The sequence below is a fragment of the Mastigoproctus giganteus genome, chromosome 14, assembly GCF_048544385.1.
Source record: "Mastigoproctus giganteus isolate SK-2022 chromosome 14, ASM4854438v1, whole genome shotgun sequence".
Taxonomy (NCBI): Eukaryota; Metazoa; Arthropoda; class Arachnida; order Uropygi; family Thelyphonidae; genus Mastigoproctus; species Mastigoproctus giganteus.
The window spans coordinates 37911525-37931969 of record NC_143588.1 but is presented as its reverse complement, the minus strand read 5'-3'; the positions used below and the strand labels follow the sequence as shown (position 1 = coordinate 37931969).

The following is a 20445-nucleotide window of genomic DNA, read 5'->3' as shown; positions in this document are numbered from 1 at the left end:
TAGTGTTGTCAATTTCAAATTGTTTTGCAGTTTGCTCATTAAGAGGCATAAAATTTAAAATTCAGAAATATACCTATATGTTTTCTGCTCCTAAATTTCTAATAATAATAATAAATATACAATATGGGATAAGTATATATTATTTGTGCCTCTTTCTTGGGATTCTGGAGAAAAGTTACAGAGAAATAGTAAATTTCGGAATGTAAGCTGATGTTATAGTATCATAATTGTAAAATATGTTACATCTACTCGAAGTAAACCTTACCTCCTTTAAGTTTCTTTGTTCTTTCTGATATGTGTGCAATATTTCAAGAAACTGCTTATATATGTCAGGCTGCCCCTGAAATCGATTCTAAAATTTAAAAAAATAGAACAATGAAAAAAAAGCTAACTATTTAATTGAAATTCTCATAAAAACAATGGCACCAGTCAATGTTTTAATGAGAACTGTATGAGAAAACCTTATTTAGGAAATTTAAAATAATTACCAACATAATTTCACACAGAAAATATCATTCTACTCTAAATAATAGCAAGAATTTAAAACAGAATGAATCTTTTTACTTGGATATGAGTAAAGTGAAACAGCCAAAACAATATACAAAGTATTCGCATTTTAGAATTAATATAAGGAGGCTGTTATACATGTGAAATAAGTTGTGGAAGTCCTTGTACAAGAGTATATTTCACAGGGAAAAGATAGGTTAAAAACCTGAATATGAAAACAGTTAAGCAGCCTCTTGCAAATTCTTTTTAAAAATTTTTTTAAAGCCAACTGAGTTTTTTTTTTTTTTTACACACAACCCTGTGTCAAACATTATTACTTCAAATCCAGAGGGAAAACTACAGTTACAGCTCAATTTTTACCAACCATAAATTCATCATGACTGACTTTATATGTAGGCTGACCTTTGTTGTGGTGAAAAACGCACTAGAATATTTCACTGGAAATGTGTGTGTGTGTGTGTGTGTGTGTGTGTGTGTGTGTGTGTGTGTGTGTGTGTGTGTGTGTGTGTGTGTGTGTGTGTGCGCGCGCGCGCACGAGCGAGAGAGAGAACTAAATTTGCTATCAAGTTAGATCTGAATTTGGTAATTTATTGGGGGGGGGGGGTGAAGAGTTGCTGAGAGAGAGAGAGAGAAGAGGCATAAAATATACTGCTGTATCTGCTTCCAAATCACTGGAAATCAAGCAACTGTATACAGAGTTAACACAGATTTTTGGACTAAAGGTGAAAAATAGGATGTTACGAAAGTCAAGAATTCATCAGGTAAAAAAAAAAAAAAAAAAAAGGAGAAGGAAAGCGGAGATTTCTGTGAAGTTCATACTGCACAAGAAATTAAGTTTCACTGTCAAACCTTCAAAAATGGTGAGATAAAGTTTTGGTTGTAATACTGGCACTGCTATTCATACTTGAGCAGTATTGCGAGAAAGAGTTTTTTGTTTTTTTTTTTACCTAGTTAAATATTCCCTGACACACAGCACACTATCAGGAATGATTAAAATGCAAAGAATGACTTGGGATAATTTGTTGTATTTCACTTTCCTTGTGTTTGTCAATTGCCTGAGCAATGCTGTTGAAAAGAATTCTTTCTTCTTCTTTCATAATATCATTATGAAATAGTTTTAACACTGAAACTGACAAGAAATAGTGGTAAAAAACATCTATTGCTTCATCTATTTCCTTATCTTTAATGTCAACAATGTGTACTGGAAACGTGCCAAATATAAAATTTTCACCACTGTTATAAGAACATTTTTAAAATTTTTAAATAGGAACATAGGCACTATGTAGTCACATGCAGCAATAAAGTACTTCCTTAGCGAACAATAGAAGAAGAAAATCTTCTCTTGTATTACTCTATATGACCTTGGCAATAAAAATGCTTATGATTAAGTCGTATCATTCTTCCGGTTTAAGTGTGCTATGGCAATGAACTTCCAAAATGGAAGATTTAAAAGCTGTTGAGAAAATAAATTCATCCATAACATTTTTCAATATATCTAGGAGTAATAACCTCAATATATGGACCCAGGGCATTGTTTTTATTTCCAAACACTAGCATAAGAAACTGCCAAATTCAGGGGAAAAAAACATGAACGGATATTCTGCATGGGTGAGGCTAACATGCTACAATTTTTAGTTTACAACTCTAAAGTTCTTTTTCTTGAGATTATCAGTTTTTCTTCTTTCCAAACTTTAGAACCACAAAACAGACTTGAACATGTGTCAGCGGCACTCACTAGTTAATTCTTGTACTTCAAATTGGTAATTCTGAAAACTGCACTGTTCTACCAGTCTAGATACATATTAAACCAAAGACAGATAATGTGTACAAACATGCATTTTTTTTTTTATTATTATTTTTTTTATTTCAGTGGCTTGCACTAGTTTAACAATATCTTTCCTTTTAGCACTTCTTTCTAGATGGTACTAAAATGTCCCCCATATGTTCATCTACCTTGACAAGAAACATGGAGCTTGCATTTCAGCACACAAATCAATAAGATTACATAGGTAGCGTATTGTCACCAAATACTCAATCTCTTGTTTTAATACTGTGCTACTCCTGTTTTCAGTCTACCATAACAGACATAACTTCAGCACTAAGTGCCACACATTTCTTTTTGAAGGAATCTTACAATATTGAGCATGTTCTTCAGAAAATCCTTCATGTTATTCAAAACAGCATACACATCCTAATGCCACACTGACAGCAGCCTTATTTATTTTTTTATTATTATTTTTTAAATAATAGGTCAACGCAATTAAAAAAAATTGGAATCACTTTGATTACTTCCATATGTATAAACTGCAAATAGCCATATCTACCTCTTCTTTCCTCATCCATGCAATTCCACTAACCATGCTTGTTGTTCTGTACTTCTTAACTACATTTCTTTGTTATTCACTATCGCAAAACATATTTTTGAACAATGCACCTGCATGATCAGCACAACTCAGGGCAGATTATATTATATGACCAAAAATCCAAATACACATTCAGTGCATATGAAATACATCATCATTGTATTTCTTTCTATGCACTGTGTGCTGCCCTTAGAAAGGCTTTTTGTTTACAAATTTCTGATTATGTCCTATTTCCTGCTTGAAGTTGTAAAATTATACAGGATGTCACAAAAATATTGGTACAAACGTTTAGGAGAGGTAGGTAATAAAGGAATGTGAATCGCATAGGAACCCATAACCGGAAACGTCATGGAGAAAGTAGTAGCAGAGGCACAAGAAGCAGAAATGACACGAGACAGTAATTAGTGGCAAACATTTATTTGACATAATATTAACAATGGAATACGAGATGGATGCATTTCATGATGTTACAACAGATGCTCAAAGGTTCCACCATGAGACACAATGCATGCATGACACCAATGCAGCATGGATTGGCGGACATGGCTGCACCTGGAGTTTCTTTGACAGTAGCAGCAGCGCAGATGAGTCTCGCCATGAGATCCATTTCCGTCTCCACAGGTGATTCATACACAATAGATTTGAGGGCCCCCCCACAGAAAGAAATCAAGGCTCGATAAATCAGGTGAGCGTGGGGGCCAGGCAACGGGTCCACTACGGTCAATCCATCGACGCCCAAAATGCCTGTTCAAATGGTCACGAACACACCTTCCATAATGGGCAGGCGCCCCGTCATGTTGAAACCAAATGTTGTGTCTCGCATTTGCTGGAACGTCGTCAAGTAACCCTGGTAGAACTTGTCAAGAAAGATTCGATATTTAGCGGAGTTCATGCGGGATGGTAACAGGTATGGGTCGACTAAGCAGTCACCGACTATACCTGCCCACACATTTATTGCGAAGCGATGTTGTGCCACACGGGGGCGCACACTGTGTGGATTGTCGTGAGCCCACATATGAGCATTGTGCTGATTGAATAAGCCTTCCCGAGTGAAATAAGCCTCATCCGTGAACAAAACATAGGCTGGAAAATCTAAGTCTTGAACACTTTCTTGGAGAAACCACTGCGCAAAAGCCACACGTGCAGGATGATCTTGGGGGAGCAGTAACTGAACCCTTTGGAGATGAAAGGGGTGTAAGGAATCGCCGTGCCAGACAAGCTGTGCACTGCAACGATACACTCCTAAGGCGAGGCAACAGCACGTGTGCTGGTAGTAGGATTATTCTGGACAGCATTCAACACACTTTCTTCCATGGCTGGAGTTTGCGTTGAACGTGGTCTGCCCGCACTACTCCTGTTACCTCTAAATGACCCATAATCGCACAAATTTTGATGCACATGCGCAAACAAACAGTGGTCCAGTAGTCTGTCTGGGAAGCATTCTCCTTAAATTCACTGAGCGGCTCGTCCATTACATTCTGCTAATCCATACATTAGGTGCATGTCTGCCAGCTCACAGTTCGTATATCGATGCATGCTCTTTGTGCACCGACTACTGCTTGAATGAGCAAACCAGAAATTTTCCCTCTCGCAAACTGATGAACAGCGCCATCTACCGATTTACGGTGACGTTTCCGGTTATGGGTTCCTATGCGATTCACATTCCTTTAGATGTTACCTACCTCCCCTAAACATTTGTACCAATATTTTTGAGACACCCTGTATATACATACAGTACACAAGGCATGCGTGTGTGCGCCTTTTGTTACCTTTTTTAAAATTGTATGATACAAAAAAAATCCTGAATGCACGTCTTCTGAAATTTTTATTTCTTTGGCATCTTATCGAAAGACATTTTTAATTAGCTTCACAGCACACAAGAAGAATGAAATGATTAGAGAGAACAAGCGTATTATCCCACGTTTCTGTTTTGTGAAGTAGTTTAGCACACTCAACAACCATTAGATAAATGGAAATAAGCAGAAAATCGGAAAAAATTTTAATCTTAACTTTTTTTTTTGTAAAGAAGACAGGTAAAAACTGAATTTTTACAAATATGACAGAAAAACTTTTAGTTGTCAGTATTGTCTACTGAAAACCTAGAAAGTAGGCAGTTATGACCATCTACAAGAAATAAGAAGAGTTAAGATAATCAACAGGGAAGGTTGGACATATAGCCTAGATATCACAGCCTGACTTTTCTTTAAATGCTGAATAAACCTGTTTTCGTACATAGATTTGCTTTAACTATACTAATAGTGATTTGCATAAATGTCTGTTATTAATATAAATATTCATTTCTGTTTATACTTCAGCATAACAGGGGATTTGTTATTAACTCAGAGGAGTTAATAACTAATCATTTTGACGATAATATCAACACCATATTTATCAATTACCTGGCCTGGCACCAGGGTCAACCCAAGTGTCGTACTGCTCTCCCATGCTAACTGCTAGACTATATTAAGCCTATTTCATGTGTTAGCAATTTACTAAGTGAAGTCTTCATTACCAGGGGTAATTGATGTGTAGACTAAAATATTTCCAAGTATTTAGTAAAACTTTTTGGACACTACAGCCTTTAAGCTGGTGCACTTAGCAAATACAATAAAATACCAGAACTGAGACTGTGCAAAACCAATTTCTTAAAAATGCATGTTGATCCTAACTTTAGTTGCTGAAACACCTATTAGATCTTCAGGGAGCATTAGAAATGACACTGGAAATATCTAAGCATTAGCCAATTACCAACAAACAACATCTTAACTTAGGGCAGAAAAAGCAATAACTGAACTTCAGAGGTTGCTCCTCTATAAGAAGAACTATATCCAAAATTCTCTTTCAACAACTTATGAGGCTCAGAATAAAAGAATAATCAATTCAATTTGATCATTTGGGTCAAAATGATCAAAAAGCAAAAAAAATTCTCACAAACAATCTAAAAGCAAAAAAAATTCTCGCAAACAATCTAAAAGCAAAAAAAATTCTCAATCTAAAAAAATAATAATAATTCTAACATTTCCTCTCAGCATTTCCATAAATAACTGGAAGGAAATGGGAATAAAACACCTGAATGGCTTGAATTTTAGTGGAGTGATAACTTTCATACCACCGAATCTATGCTATAGGAAGGCGCCTCCGTAGCTAGGTGGGAAGAGGCAGCAGTGAGTACCACATGCGTCTTGATTAGACCTGGGTTCGAGCCCGTCACAACCAAATACGGAGGTTGTCAAAAGGTCACAACCAAATACGGAGGTTGTCAAAAGGTCAGGAAATGACCACCGCATATTCCGGAGCAATATGGCCTTAGTTGCTAATGCTCCTAAAAACCAAACAACAAAAAAAAAAAAAAATGCTATAGGAACAAAAATTAAGTGCAGCAGGATCAGATCTGATGAATAAACATGGATAAACAATGATTTGGTTTTTTTGTAAACTATTATTATAGATAACACTAATGTATGTTGTCACAGATTGCTGTGCAGGAAGAACCATTTTTCTTGCCTACAACTTTAGACTTTTCTGATATTCCTGTCACACTCTTGGAATCATGTGATGACTGTTTTGAAAAATTTACAATATCAAATAAGAAATTTTAGTTCTAAACCACAAATTTTCACACAAAATGAACAACTAATACAGTCAGGAATTTAAAACACAATTCAAAGGTATATATAGTGGGCTCTCACAGCATTTTTCCAGTGTGCTCTGTTATTTTAATGGTTTGCACCTTATTAAATCTATAAGTAATTATTAAGCACAGAACAAGAATAATGTCTTACAAAACAACACATATTCACTAAGCTCTGAGAAACCTTTATGTGTTCTATGCTGGAATGAATTCACACAACACAATTTTAAATACAGCCACTTGTTCTTTTATCCCATGATACTCTCTGGATGATTGGAACTTACCACTTGCATTCAACAATAAGATAAAGGGACAATCCACTGCAAAAGCCACTGTTCATATGTAAAGCACATAACAATAGACACAAAAGAGGTAATACAGGATCACCTATACAAGGCAGCAATAATAGTTCAGACACAGCATGGGTTTGTTAAGAGGAAGTCTTGTCTGACCAATCTGACTGAATACTACGATATGGTCACAAAGGAACTGGATGCAAAAAAATAATTTTGATATCATATACTTGGATTTCAGGAAAGCTTTTGACACTGTTGCACCTGGAAGACCACTGTACAAATTGTAGCAGAATGGTATTAAAGGAAAATTGATACAATGGATAAAAGGGTGGTTGAGTGGGAGAAGACAGATGGTGGTAATCAATGGGTGCACTCTTCGTGGACTAATGTTATTAATGGAGTCCGACAGGGTTCAGTTTTGGGTCCACTATTGTTTTGTATATTTATCAATGATACTGATGAAGGTATATCAAGCTTAGTGTTCGAAGTTTGCAGTGATACAAAGGTTGGCAGGGTTGTTAACGTCAGTAAAGACAGTATGCTACTCCAACTGGATCTAGATAAATTTGGCAAATGGGAAGTGGCAACTGAAGTTCAACATTGACAATGCAAAGTACTCCATATGGGTAGCAGTAACCCAAGAGAAATGTACCACACTCAGGGATATGGAGAATGAAAAGAGCTGGGGGTAATTGTGCAGTAAGATATGCAGGTCTCTGAGCAGTGCAGACGGCTGCCAGAGCAGGTCACTGAGTTTTGTCAATGAAATATAGGTGGTGATTGTTCCTTTGTATAAGGCAATGGTGGGGCCACACCTTGAATATTGTGTACAGGTCAGAAGGCCTCATTTCAGGAAGGATGTAGAGTTGCTAGAAATTTGGCTGATGCTGTATAAGCTTGATTTAGTGCATCATATGCCTCAACTAATGCTAATAAAAAAGGAAACACTGTCAGCAGGTGTCCTCCCCAATGTTAGGTGATCACATCTTCAAAGGTTACCAGATATTGAAGGTATCCTTTTCATGCAGGGGTCATCAAGTACAGAGCAAAAAAAAAAAAAAAAAAGTTCCAAATTCACGTTTAAATTCAGAGTGTGGTCAGTCCTGCAAGGACACAACACAGAGTACGTGATGAAAGCCTTATCATACAACTCGGCCCTGTGGCAACTATGCAAGGCTCATAGGCTATATCCATATCAGTAACTTGCCGATTTGCCACATTGCTCCAGTTTGTACAGTCTTATGTGCAACAGTATCGAAAGACTTCCTAAAATTCAATTATACAGGGTGTCCAAAAATTCACTATATATTAGGCTAAATAAGGCAGATTTCAAAAAAATATGTTTAATTTATGTATATTTGGATCTGGAAAGAAAAAATAATAATTAATAAATTATGAAAAGCTGTAGAACGATATTTTGTAGAAAAATATGCAAAAAATCGAGTCATCTGGACATTTTTATGAAATTCATCTTAAAATTCAAATAGATAGTGACTTTTGATATCACACACTCTGTATGATATCAAAATAATTTTTGCATCCAGTTCTTTGGTCACTGCATCATAGTAACCTATCAGATTGGTTAGACAAGACCACCCCTGTATGATATCAAAATAATTCTTGCATCCAGTTCCTTGGTTACTGTATCATAGTAACCTGTCAGATTGGTTACACAATACCACCCCATAAAAAATCCACACTGTGACACAATTATAATTGCCTTCTTGTCCAGATGATCCTGCATTACTTCTTTAACCAGTGATTCCATTATTTTCCCCTCGAAGTTAAGCTGACAGGACTTTAATTACTCATGTCACCTTTTGATCCCCTGTGTGAATTGGAGATACATTCAGACATCTCCAGTCCATAAGGACCTCCCCTGCATCCAAAAAGGGTTAGTCTGGTTGACTATCAAGCACACAGCCTGCAAAAATGTTATAAACTCTTGAAATAAGGTAGATTGGATATCACCATGATGCCCATCATAACCTCAAAAGATATCAATCATACCGCTTGAAAGAAGAGGTGTGCACTGCTGGCAATTTTCTTTGGAGACTAAATATAAGTGACATCACTGCAAGCCTCCAATAAGAAAAGTGGTGGTATTGCAGCAGTTGATGACAGTTACCTACAACCTGGGACTTAGAGGGGAACCAGGCATTCTCTATATTATCAGACACAGTCTAAAACACTGATCGATCCAATATCTTTCTGTTTTACAAGATTTAGGAGTAGTTCGGTTGACGTGCCTCCCTAAAATCCACTCGTGCACACCTTCTCGTTGGTAAGCAACTTTGGTAGCAAAGGAAGTGTAGAATGGTTCTTTTCAAGATGCCTGGTCAGCGTGAAGAGGAAAACACCAAACCCTTCAGCACTTTATGATAACACAACACAACACAACATAACATAACAAATGGCAATGGTCAGGCCACACCTAGAGTACTGTATACAGGCCTGGAGACCTCATTTCAAGAAGGATGTAGAGCTGCTGGAACGAGTACAGAGAAGGGCAACAAGATTAATGAATGGAACAAAGGGGTGCTCTTACGAAGAAAGGCTTAAGTTTTGCGAATTACAGTGTCTAGAGACTAGGCACCAGTGAGATGATCTGATAGAGGTGTACAAAGCCTTGAATGGTTTGAGCATACTCAATGCTGATGGGATTCTTCCTCTTGCTCAGAATAATCACCTGAGAGGGCATAAATTCAAATTGAGGAAAGACAGATGTAGGATAGATGTGCGGAAATTTGCCTTTAGCCAGCGGGTGGTTGGTAGGTGGAACAGACTTCCATCCCTTGTCGTGGAAGTTGATAGCCTAAATAAGTTTAAGGCTCGGCTGGACAGGTATTTCGAACGAACAGAGGGGTGAAGTGGAAGTGGTTATTTTTTATTTATTTATTTTACTTTAATTTTTTTGGCTGATGCTGCATAAGCTTGCTTTCTTGCATCAAATGCCTCTACTAATGCTAATGCCCCTCAGTCCCAACGGATTTAGCTCCCCCTCTTACGGCACTGAGAGGATCAGAGTGGAAAAAGAAGATGCTAACAATCTCTGGGTAACGACCAGGCTGCAATGCACGGAAAATAAACTGCGCCTGTAACAACAAAAGATCACTCATCGGTGAAGAGAGGATATCAGAGCTGGAAAAGGAATTAGAAAATGTCAATTACAATATCATCGGCTTGAAACAACAAGAAGAAAGGAATCACTTATAAATTTACCAAGTGGAAATCTACTGTAGACCAATAGAAATAGTGAAAGAAATAAATGCAAAGTTGGATTTTTGGACCATAAAGATATAAAAATCAACATTTTGGAATTCACAAGTACATCACCAAAGGCGTCAATATTACTGCTCAGAATTTCTAAGAGATACAAACTAAATGTTATAATGATATATGCACCAACGTTGAACCATGATGATGAAGAGGTTGAAGAAACGTACACAGAAATTGAGACTTCTAGATGAACAGAAAACTCACTACACCATCATTGTGGGGGGGGGGACTTCAATGCTAAGGTTGGAAAGAGACAAAAGAGCACAGAAATGGAAACTATAGGAAAATCTGGAATTGGTGACAGAAATGAAAGAGGTAAAAGACCTGTGGAATTTGTAGAATCTAGAGGAATGTCAGTAATGAACACTTTTGTCAAGAAAAGGGTGGACAGAAAGCGGACATTGAAAAGCCCTAATGAATTCAAAACTAATGAAATTGACTTCATACTCACTAACAGAAGATATATTGTGAACGATGTTACTGTCCTGAATAAGGTAAATGTTGAAAGTGATCACAGAATGGTATGAAGTACATTTCCTATACATATAAGAAAAGAAAGGAAAAAACTGACTCAAGAAAATAATATGATGTCTTTGAGATAAGAAGAGGAGAAAAAACAGTAGCTACTGGAACTTAGAAGTTTGAGTTTCAGCAGACCTTTCAGGACCAAGGTATCAAAGACGAATACAACTTTCTGAAAGTGATAAAGCCTGAGAAACCTATAAGGCAAAAAGAAATTCAAAGGAGAACAAATTAGTCAAGAAACACTTGTCATGATGAAGCAAAAAGACAAATGAGGAGCAATATAAACACCGGCAAGAACAAATTTGAGTATACTGAGTTATGCAAAGCCATTAGAGAGACATTCAGAGAGGACATAAAAAGATTTAACACAAGAAAAGAACAACAAGCATTAAGGGAAAACAAGGGACTAATATCAGCAGTCATGAGCAGTAATACAGAAAGACAAATGATACTGAATTTGAAGAACAGTGATGGTGCAGTTATAAATAGCAAAAGGCATAATTCAAATAGCAGAAGACTACTATAAAGTTTGATGAGAATCAACTGAAAGAGCAAGCTGGCTTTAGGACAGGATTCTCAACTATGGCTGTTATATTACGTGAAGGATCACCTTCACATAATATAACAGCTAATGGAGAAAGCAAATTAATATAAAACACCATTATGCCTAGCATTTGTGGATTACGAAAAGGAATTTGACTCCATACAGCATAATCAATGTTTCAGGCATTGGAAAGATGAGGCATAGATACCCCATATATTATGATTTTGAAGAAAATATATATGAACGCTACCTCCTTTATTAAACTAGACAAAGACAGTAGCAAATTTAAAATTGAGAAAGGAGTTCGACAAGGAGACACAATATCTCTGAAGTTGTTTACTGCTGCCCTTGAGGAAGCTTTCAGAAGATTAGACTGGTCGCAGAAAGGAGTCAATGTGAATAGAGAGTACCTAAACCATTTATGATTTGCAGATGACATTGTGGTCATAAGCCACGATCCCAAAGAATTAGAGGAAAATCTTAATCCGTTAAGCACAGTTAGTAAGAATTTTGGACTAAAGATGAATATAGCTAAAACAAAAGTAATGAAGAACAAGTGCACCACAGAAAAGGGACATAATAATTGAAGGAGCAGTAATTGAAAAGGTGGAGTCATATACTTATCTGTGACAAGTTATTAGCTGTAATAGTGATAAATGGCTGGAAGTCAAGAGAACAATAAATTTTGAATGGATAGCATTCAGCAAATATAGTCACATAGTGAGAAGCAATATCCCAATTTGTCTGAAACAAAAAATAATGAAGCAATATATACTCTCCACCATGACTTATGGAAGTAAAATTGGGCACTCACCAAAAGAATGGAAGAGAATCTGAGAACTACACAGCGAAGAATGGAACGAATTATATTGGGAATCGGACTGTTAAATAAGAAGACAAACACATGGATTAAGCAGCAAACTCAAGTAAAGGACATTCTTATCAAAACTAAAGAACTAAAATGGTCTTGGGCAGGACACATAGCTCGAAGACATGATGACAGATGGACTAAGAAAATAACAGAATGGTACCCAAGAGGAGCTAGAAGAAAACTTGGAAGACAACGGCAGAGATGGACAGATGAAATTCATGAATTTGTGGGTAGTGAATGGACAGCCATTGCACAAAACAGAAGGAACTGGAAAGTTGCTGGAGAGGCCATCCTGCAGTGGATTAAAAATGCCTGATGATGATTATAAAGTTTTAAATAAGGAGCAAGGGAATGATGCCAAAATTGGGGAAATTGATCACAAATTTGCAATACATATGACATACCTCATATTCTTCCTGATGAGAGACAATATGCATTGAAGAAAATGAAGAATAAAAAATCCCCGGGTGAAGATAAAGTTACTGTATAGTTCTTAAAATTGGGAGGAAGCGACATGACACAGGAAATTGGGAAAACTCTTCACAAAATACATTAGGAAAGGCGTGGAATAATGCATTCATAATTTTGCTACATAAGAAAAGAGACAAATGAGAAATTGTAAATTATAGACCAATTAGTTTGTTATTATTATTAGCCATATGGTGCAACGAAGTTGGTGGCTTATCCTGCAACAGCCTAAACAAAATTTCTGAATTAACTTGCATGCGTGTGAGTGAGTGAGTGAGAACAAGATTCAGAGCTAGAAGTGAATCACCAAGAAAGAGAAGAATGATGATATCTGGGTCAGGCCCCTGGGTGTGCAAAGCGCATACTCACTGAATGTCAACCCCTGGGTTGTCTCACATCTACAAGTTGTTCACAAGAATCATCACTAACAGATTAGAAAGAAAACTTGATGAGAACCAACCAAAAGGGCAAACCAGCTTTAAAACACGATTCTCAACTATAGATCACCTTCGAGTAATATCACAGCTAATTGAGAAAGCAAATGAATATAAAACACCATTATGCCTGGCATTTGTAGATTATGAAAAGGCATTTGGCTCCATACACTGTTTTGGCCACTGTAAAGACAAGACATAGACTACCCTTTTATTAGACTAGACAAAGACATTAGCAAATTTAAAACTGGGAAAGGAGTTCAACAAGGAGAGACAATATCTCCGAAGTTGTTTGCTGCTCCTTGAGGAAGCTTTCAGTAGATTAGACTGGTCGTAGAAAGGAGTCAATGTGAATGGAGAGAATCTAAACCATTTATGGTTTGCATATGACATTGTGATCATATGCCCTGATCCCAAAGAATTAGGGGAAAATTTTAATCAGTTATGAAGAGTTGATAAGGATTTCGGACTACAGAGGAATACGGCTAAAACAAAAGTAATGATGAACAAGTATGCCACAGAAAGCGATATAATCATCGAAGGACCAGAAACTGATAAGATGGATTCATATACTTATGTGGGACAAGTCATTAGCTGTAATAATGATAAATAGCTGGAAGTCAGGAGAAGGATAAATTTTGAATGGATAGCCACATACTGAGGATAGCCACATACTGAGGAGCAATGTCTAAATTTTTCCGAAACGTAACACAATGAACCAATGTATACTCCCCACCATGAATTATGGAACCGAAACTTGGGTACTCACAAAAAGAATTGAAGAGAAGCTGAAAACTACACAGCAAAGAATGAAAAGAATTATATTAGGAATCAGACTGTTAGATAAGAAAAGAAAACATATGGATTAGACAGCACACACATAAAGGACATTCTTATCAAAACTAAAGAACTAAAATGGTCTTGGGCAGATCATAGCTCGAAGACAAGATGACAGGTGGACTAAGAAAATAATAGAATAGTACACAAAAAGGGCTAAAAGAAAACCTGGAAGACAATAGCGGAGATGGACAGATAAAATTCTAGAGTTCTTGGGTAGTAAATGGATGGCCATTGCACAAAACAGAAGGAACTGGAAAGTTGCTGGAGAGGCCTTCATCCTGCAGTGGATTGAAAATTGCTGATGATGATGATCATCTATAACCTAGTATTGACTGGGTGATACTGAAGAGGTGGCATTTCTCTATGCAGTGTGTATGCCACACCTTCTGTAACACTAGATACAGTGTTGCAGGACTTGCAATCAGGAGGACATACCCTGAGTCACATAACAGTCTCACCATAGAGAATGTAGAAATAGAGGATTTGGCTGTCAGGGAACAACTGGATTTCACCGAAATTCGGCTCACTAAACACATGAGTGTCACAGGAATATTAGTTACATTATCAATTTAGATTCCCAGGTAGTAAGCCCAGTTGTCACACTTCAGAGAATGTCTGTGGCAAGCCTCAGGAATCAAAATTTTCTTCAAAACCTAAAACTTCAAAAAACTACATTTACAACCCCCTTGAAAAGAATCACTGCTACCCTTCCAAGCCAAATATTACACCATGTAAAATTAATTATATCTGTTTACAGTTTCTATATGACTCAATCATAGCTGTCCACTGTATCATAAATTAGGAAGTCAATAAACAAATTATTACTTTATACTCCATGCCTAAATCACACTTCTCGGTAAACACAGTACCCTATAATTTCCAATTATCAGATTAACTCACCTATTAGATATTCCTTCTTAAGTGTAAGATTTCAATATGGTTATGCTTTAAGCAGTACTTTAACTGTTTTCATGTCATTCACTCTTATTAGCATTAGGAAATGATGCAAGAAAAGCTTATGCAGCACCAGCCAAAAAAAAAAAAAGAGAGATATCTCCTATTTTACATATTCTTTCCCTCCAATAGTTGTTTTATTCTGTCTTGAATTTATTTAAACCAGGGGTGGGGAACCTTTTTAATACCAAGGGCAAATTGGAAGTGTATAAAAACCTGTGGGTGAACATCTTTGCTGAGAAAAATAATTAATTAAAATAATGAAAATAAGTTTTACAAATTCATAGGTATGCACACGATCACACTAAGCAATATTAATTAAAATGTTAATATGCATTATTAACCACACAGTTATAATGCTTAAAAAACCGAAATATCAAAGATGCCACAGTTATAAGGTTTTAATTTTAATGAAACTTCTTACCTTGCATCTTAATGAGAACATTGGCCCTGCTTTGCTGTGGAACGGTCAGAGGTGTTAGATGGCACTGATGATGTGGCAAATCTTAGTTGGTTTGCAAGATTATCTATCATCCGTAACTCCAGCACTCAAGTGGTTCTTGGCTAAATTTAATGTTCAGAAAAACTATTCACATCGGTAAGTGGTAGAAAAGTGATGCAATTTTCAATGCACGATTCCTCAAAAGTGGATTTTTCAGGATCTACATAGAATTTATAAAATTCTAAAATAGATATAATCTTGAGTTCATGATTTTGTAAATCTTGAAACCTGTTTTGAAATTGATTCAAAAGATTGGAACACTCTGCAGCATACTCCACTTTCAATTCTGGTTTAAGTTCTTCAGTGTTGGAAAATGTACCATGCAGTGTTTTTTAAGTTGAGTTATGAACAATTGCAGCATTGATTCAAAGCTCCTGATATTGACAAGAAGAGAGAGAAAGCTCCTGATATTGACAAGAAGAGAGAGAAAGCTCCTGATATTGACAAGAAGAGAGAGAAAGCTCCTGATATTGACAAGAAGAGAGAGAAAGCTCCTGATATTGACAAGAAGAGAGAGAAAGCTCCTGATATTGACAAGAAGAGAGAGAGAGGTAATTAGCCCTTGTCATTTCAAATTTAGACCATTTAAGTGGATAGTGATATCAAGAAATAACCACATAACCACCTTTGGTCCTCCAATTTTATAATGTGGGAGCTTTTAATATCCATGAAGAGTTTTCACTTCAACTTTCAGTTCATAGAAGCACTTGAGCATGTACCCTTTGCTTATCAGCGAACCTTACAATACTACAATAAATCACCAGATTCCACTTCAAGGTCCCTTAACATTTCTTTAAATTCTCGGTTGTTCAGTCCCTTAGTTTTTTTTATGCAATTAATACATTTTGTTACCACTTTCATCACATTGCTCATTCCTAGAGAATGTACACAAATTTTCTTGGTGAATAAGACAGTGACACACTATTAACACATTAGATTCCAGTTAACAGCTCTCTAATTCTTTCTTAATTAAAGAAACAAGTTCTTTTTGAGATCCTACCATAAATGCTGCACAGTCCATAACTACACCGCTCAGTTTTTTGTAGGGTATATATAGAAATATATATATAGAAACGGCCTCCGTAGCCGAGTGGGCAGGAGCGGGAGTGCAGTAGCACACGCTCTTTGAGTAGACTGGGGTTCAAGCCCCTGACTGCTGAATACGGTCGATCTGCCAACCCGCACTGGACCAGCGTGGCAGATTATGGTCCATTTCCCTCAGCATGAATTGTTGAGGAGGCTTCCACCCTGCAGTGGGTTGATAATGGCTGCACTTTTTTTTTTTTTTTTAATAGAAATCACTTATTGCTGATTTGACTTCAGAAAAGAGATTGATTTTAAAGCAAGCAAATCTTCTCGTATCATAAAGTTTGCCATTATTCCAGTTGTGCCGTGTACAAATATAGCCAAATGTGCCATATTTAATATATCTCTTATTTCATCTACATCTAGGGAATAAAACACTGATGCTGCTGATGAATAAAATTCTGATCATGAAAATTCTGAAAATGCTGATAAATCAAATTCTGGTGCTTCTTGTTTCAAGGATACTTGGATGACATTTAGCCATGGGTATTATACAGTCATAAACTGTACTCCATGATAAACTAATATTCTCAAACAATCTGAATTTTTCTGGAGTTCATGCACTAAAATTCATGCAACAATACACTCTTTAGCAAACTCAACTTCGATGCGTGCTTTCAGTTTCTTTGCAATTAGCTTACACACTTCATAACTTTCTTGTGTTATGGATATATTTTCATGAACATTATGTCATTTGAAAATAGACTGCTGTTTGCTTAAAGATTCTTTTAAAACTTTTACCTTGTCGAAAGGCAGAGTCACTTTCGGTTTTTCATATTCCTTACGCTTGGTCAAATAATGGAGTTCAAGACTACGTTTTTATAAACTTCAACTGATTCTTTACAAATGACACACTCACACACACTTCCCATTTATTTTCATGAAAAAATAATTATTCATCCATTTTTCATCAAAAAAAAAAGAACTTTTGCCTGCATCTCTTATTCTTTTATTATTACAATTCATTGCAGAAAGTTTCATGTATTTTACAATATTCACCTAAATAGAAATAAGCAAATGAACCATACACGTTGCCAGCATTCAAAATTATTTCACTAAATTTGCACTGATGTGCAATGATGAAACCGACAACCAACCAACCAACCAACCAAGACAAAGCTAAAATGAATAATGACTATCCATCACCAACAGCAAGACCTAATAAGACAGTGCCAATGTGTGAAGCATGGTTTTGGGGGAGAAACAAATGCTAAATACTAATTAGGTGTAATGACAATGTGATTATCGATTACGGCATCAATTGATACATATTCCGAATCATGATTAATGTCACAAGACAGGATTACAGCTAACAGAAATTTGTTTATCGAGTGCTTAAAACAACAACTAATATAAAATTATTGTTTTTTTCCTTAAGGCTTATGCCGATTTTTCATATGCCATTTTATGGGACTTCATCAGCAGGCTGTTTCAAATTTGACTGGGGGACAAAATTTCACCCGTAGGCGAGAGGTACTAGACCCTAATTTAATTAAACTATCAACTTCCACAACAGCTGTTTGTTCCAACAATTAATAACCCGTTGGCTAAAGGAAATTTTCATACATCTATTCTGCAAATGAATATAAGACACCATTATGCTGGGGTGTCCTTACTAAATTTGAATTTGTGCCCCCTCATGTGTGGTCTAAGCAAGAGGAAGAATACCATCAGCATTCAGCTTGCTCAATCCATTCAAAGACTTAAAACTATCAATCAGATCACATCACAGGTACCTAATTTCCAGATGCTGCAATTTGCATAACTTAAGCTTTTCTTAGAAACAGAACCTCTTTATACTGCTCACCAATCTCATTGCCATTCTCTGTACTCACTCCAGAAACTCCACATTCTTCCCAAAATGAGGCCTCCAGACCTGTATGCAGTACTCAAGATGTGGCCTAACCACTGCCTTACACAATGTAATAATCAGAATGTTATCTCTGCTAGCAAAATATCTATATACTGTTGACAAAAACCTATGACTTGCCCTGGCAGCCTGTCTGCTTTTCTCAAGGAACTTCACATCTAACTGCACAATTACCCCCAAATGTTTTCATTTTCCACTAAACTAAATGTAGTACCACACAGTTGGCACATTACACTGGGGTTAATTCTATCATATGCAGTACTTCGCATTTATCAACGTGAAATTTCAACTGCCATTTCTCAGCCCATCTACCAAACTTTTCTAGATCCTGTTGCAGTGGATATTGCCATTAACCAACCTGCCAACCTTTGTATCATGTGCAAAAATGGGCATTAAGCCTACCAGCCTTCATCAATACCATTGATAAAACTAGAAAACACCATTGGGCCCAACACAGAACCCTGAGGACTGCACTAATAACATTAGTCCATGAAGAGCATGTCTATTTATTATGGTTCTTTACTCTTAATTCCACACTGCTACAGTTTGTACAGTAGTCTTTTATGTACAACAGTGTCAAAAGCTTTTCTGAAATCCAAGTGTATGATATCAAAATTATTTTTTGCATCCAGTTCCTTTGTGACCACATCGTATTATCCATTCAAATTGGTCAGACAAGATTTTCCCTTAACAAACAAATGCTATATCTGAACTATATTAGAATAGTAGAGGCATACGATGAAAGAAAGAAAGCTTATACAGCATTAGCCAAAAAACAAACAAAAAAAAAAAAAAAAAAAACACCCCTTCTCATTTAACTCCAAAAGATGTCTACTTCATCCTTAAATTTATTTCAGCTGTCAACTTGTTTCCCCACAACTCTTCCACAACTCTTTCGTCAATTTGAATTTATGCCCCCTGAGGTGCAGTGAGTGACGAACAAGAGGAAGAATCCCATCAGCACTGATCATGCTCAAACCATTCAAGGCCTCAATCAGATCACCTCACAGATACCCTCACTGGGCATCTGTGAGGTGATCCACTGCAATTTGCAGAACTTATTGGTAACAGCAACCCTTTGCTCCACTGATTAATCTCATTGTCCTTCTCTGTACTCATTCTAGTATCTCAAGCATCTTTTCTAAAATGAGGCCTCCAGACTTGTATGCAGTACTCAAAGAGGCCTGACCAGTGCCTTATACAAGAGGATAATCACCTTATCCCTGCTAGCAAAATTCCTATATATCATTGACACAACCCCATGTGCTTCTCTTGCAATCTGACTGCACTGCTCAGAAAATTTCAAATCTGACTGCATAAATACCCCATGTCTTTTTCATTCTCCACTACCCTGAGTGTAGTACCGCACAGTTGGTATTTTACTCTGGGGTCACTGCTACTCATAAGAAGTACTTTGCATTTGTCAATGTTAAACTTCAGTTGCCACCTCTCCGCCCATCTGTCAAGCTTTTCTAGACCTCTTGCAGTAGCAGACCGTCCTTACTGTCATTAACAATCCTATTTACCTCCGTATCGTCTGCAAACTTGGACATTAAGCCTGATACACCTTAAGCAATATCATTGATAAATACAGAAAACAACAATGGGCCCAACATGGACCCCTGGGGAACTTCACTTCATAACATTAGTCCATGAAGAGTAGTGTCCACTGATTACCACTCTCTGTCTTCTCAACCATCATTTTATCCATTGTAGCAACTTGCCTTTAATGCCATATTGCTCCAACTGGTACAGTAGTCTTCCATGTGAAACAGTATCAAAAGCTTTCCTAAAATCCAAGTAGTCAGTCCTAGTATAACACGTGTTTACACTACACAAATTTGATCATACATGATTTATACATATAGGAATAATGTCGCTTTTAACACAAACTGAATTCACTTATGCATGATTCGCCTTTCTGTTTACAAGAAATGATAGTCAAACATGTCGGAATCACCCTAACTTAACCCAACACAATAGGAATGAGGAGAAGATGCTGAAAATTTATTTATGCTTTTTATATGATTGACACATTTCACCATAATAACATAAAAACCCACAGAATTCGAGATATCGGTATTATTGCAAATGCAATTAGATCGATTTTACTACCCGTTTGTAACAGATTCCACTAGCAGAAACATTCAATAAACAAGTAACCGCAAATTGTTTTTGTTTTATAGTAGTGATCTCCAGAAATGTTCTTTAGTAAAATGTGAGCTCGTGTAGGGTGATTGTAGTGTATTTTCTTCTTTACTGCGTTGTTCATTCA

At 36.6% G+C, this 20445-nt stretch overlaps 1 protein-coding gene across 9 annotated transcripts in view; it reads right to left on the bottom strand.

Annotated features, from left to right (window-relative positions):
* LOC150075069 (paired amphipathic helix protein Sin3a-like) overlaps positions 1–20445 on the bottom strand; it is a 718000-nt gene that overhangs the window by 412326 nt on the left and 285229 nt on the right. For 7 of the 9 annotated variants that reach the window (XM_090389145.1, XM_090389146.1, XM_090389142.1 and 4 more), the window contains one exon: positions 266–352. The exons of 1 other annotated variant lie outside the window; for it this stretch is intronic. In XM_090389145.1, the coding sequence (XP_090245271.1) occupies positions 266–352 (87 nt within the window). The remainder of the gene's footprint in view (positions 1–265; positions 353–20445) is intronic. One more of the 9 variants, XM_090389149.1, reaches the window with a different exon arrangement.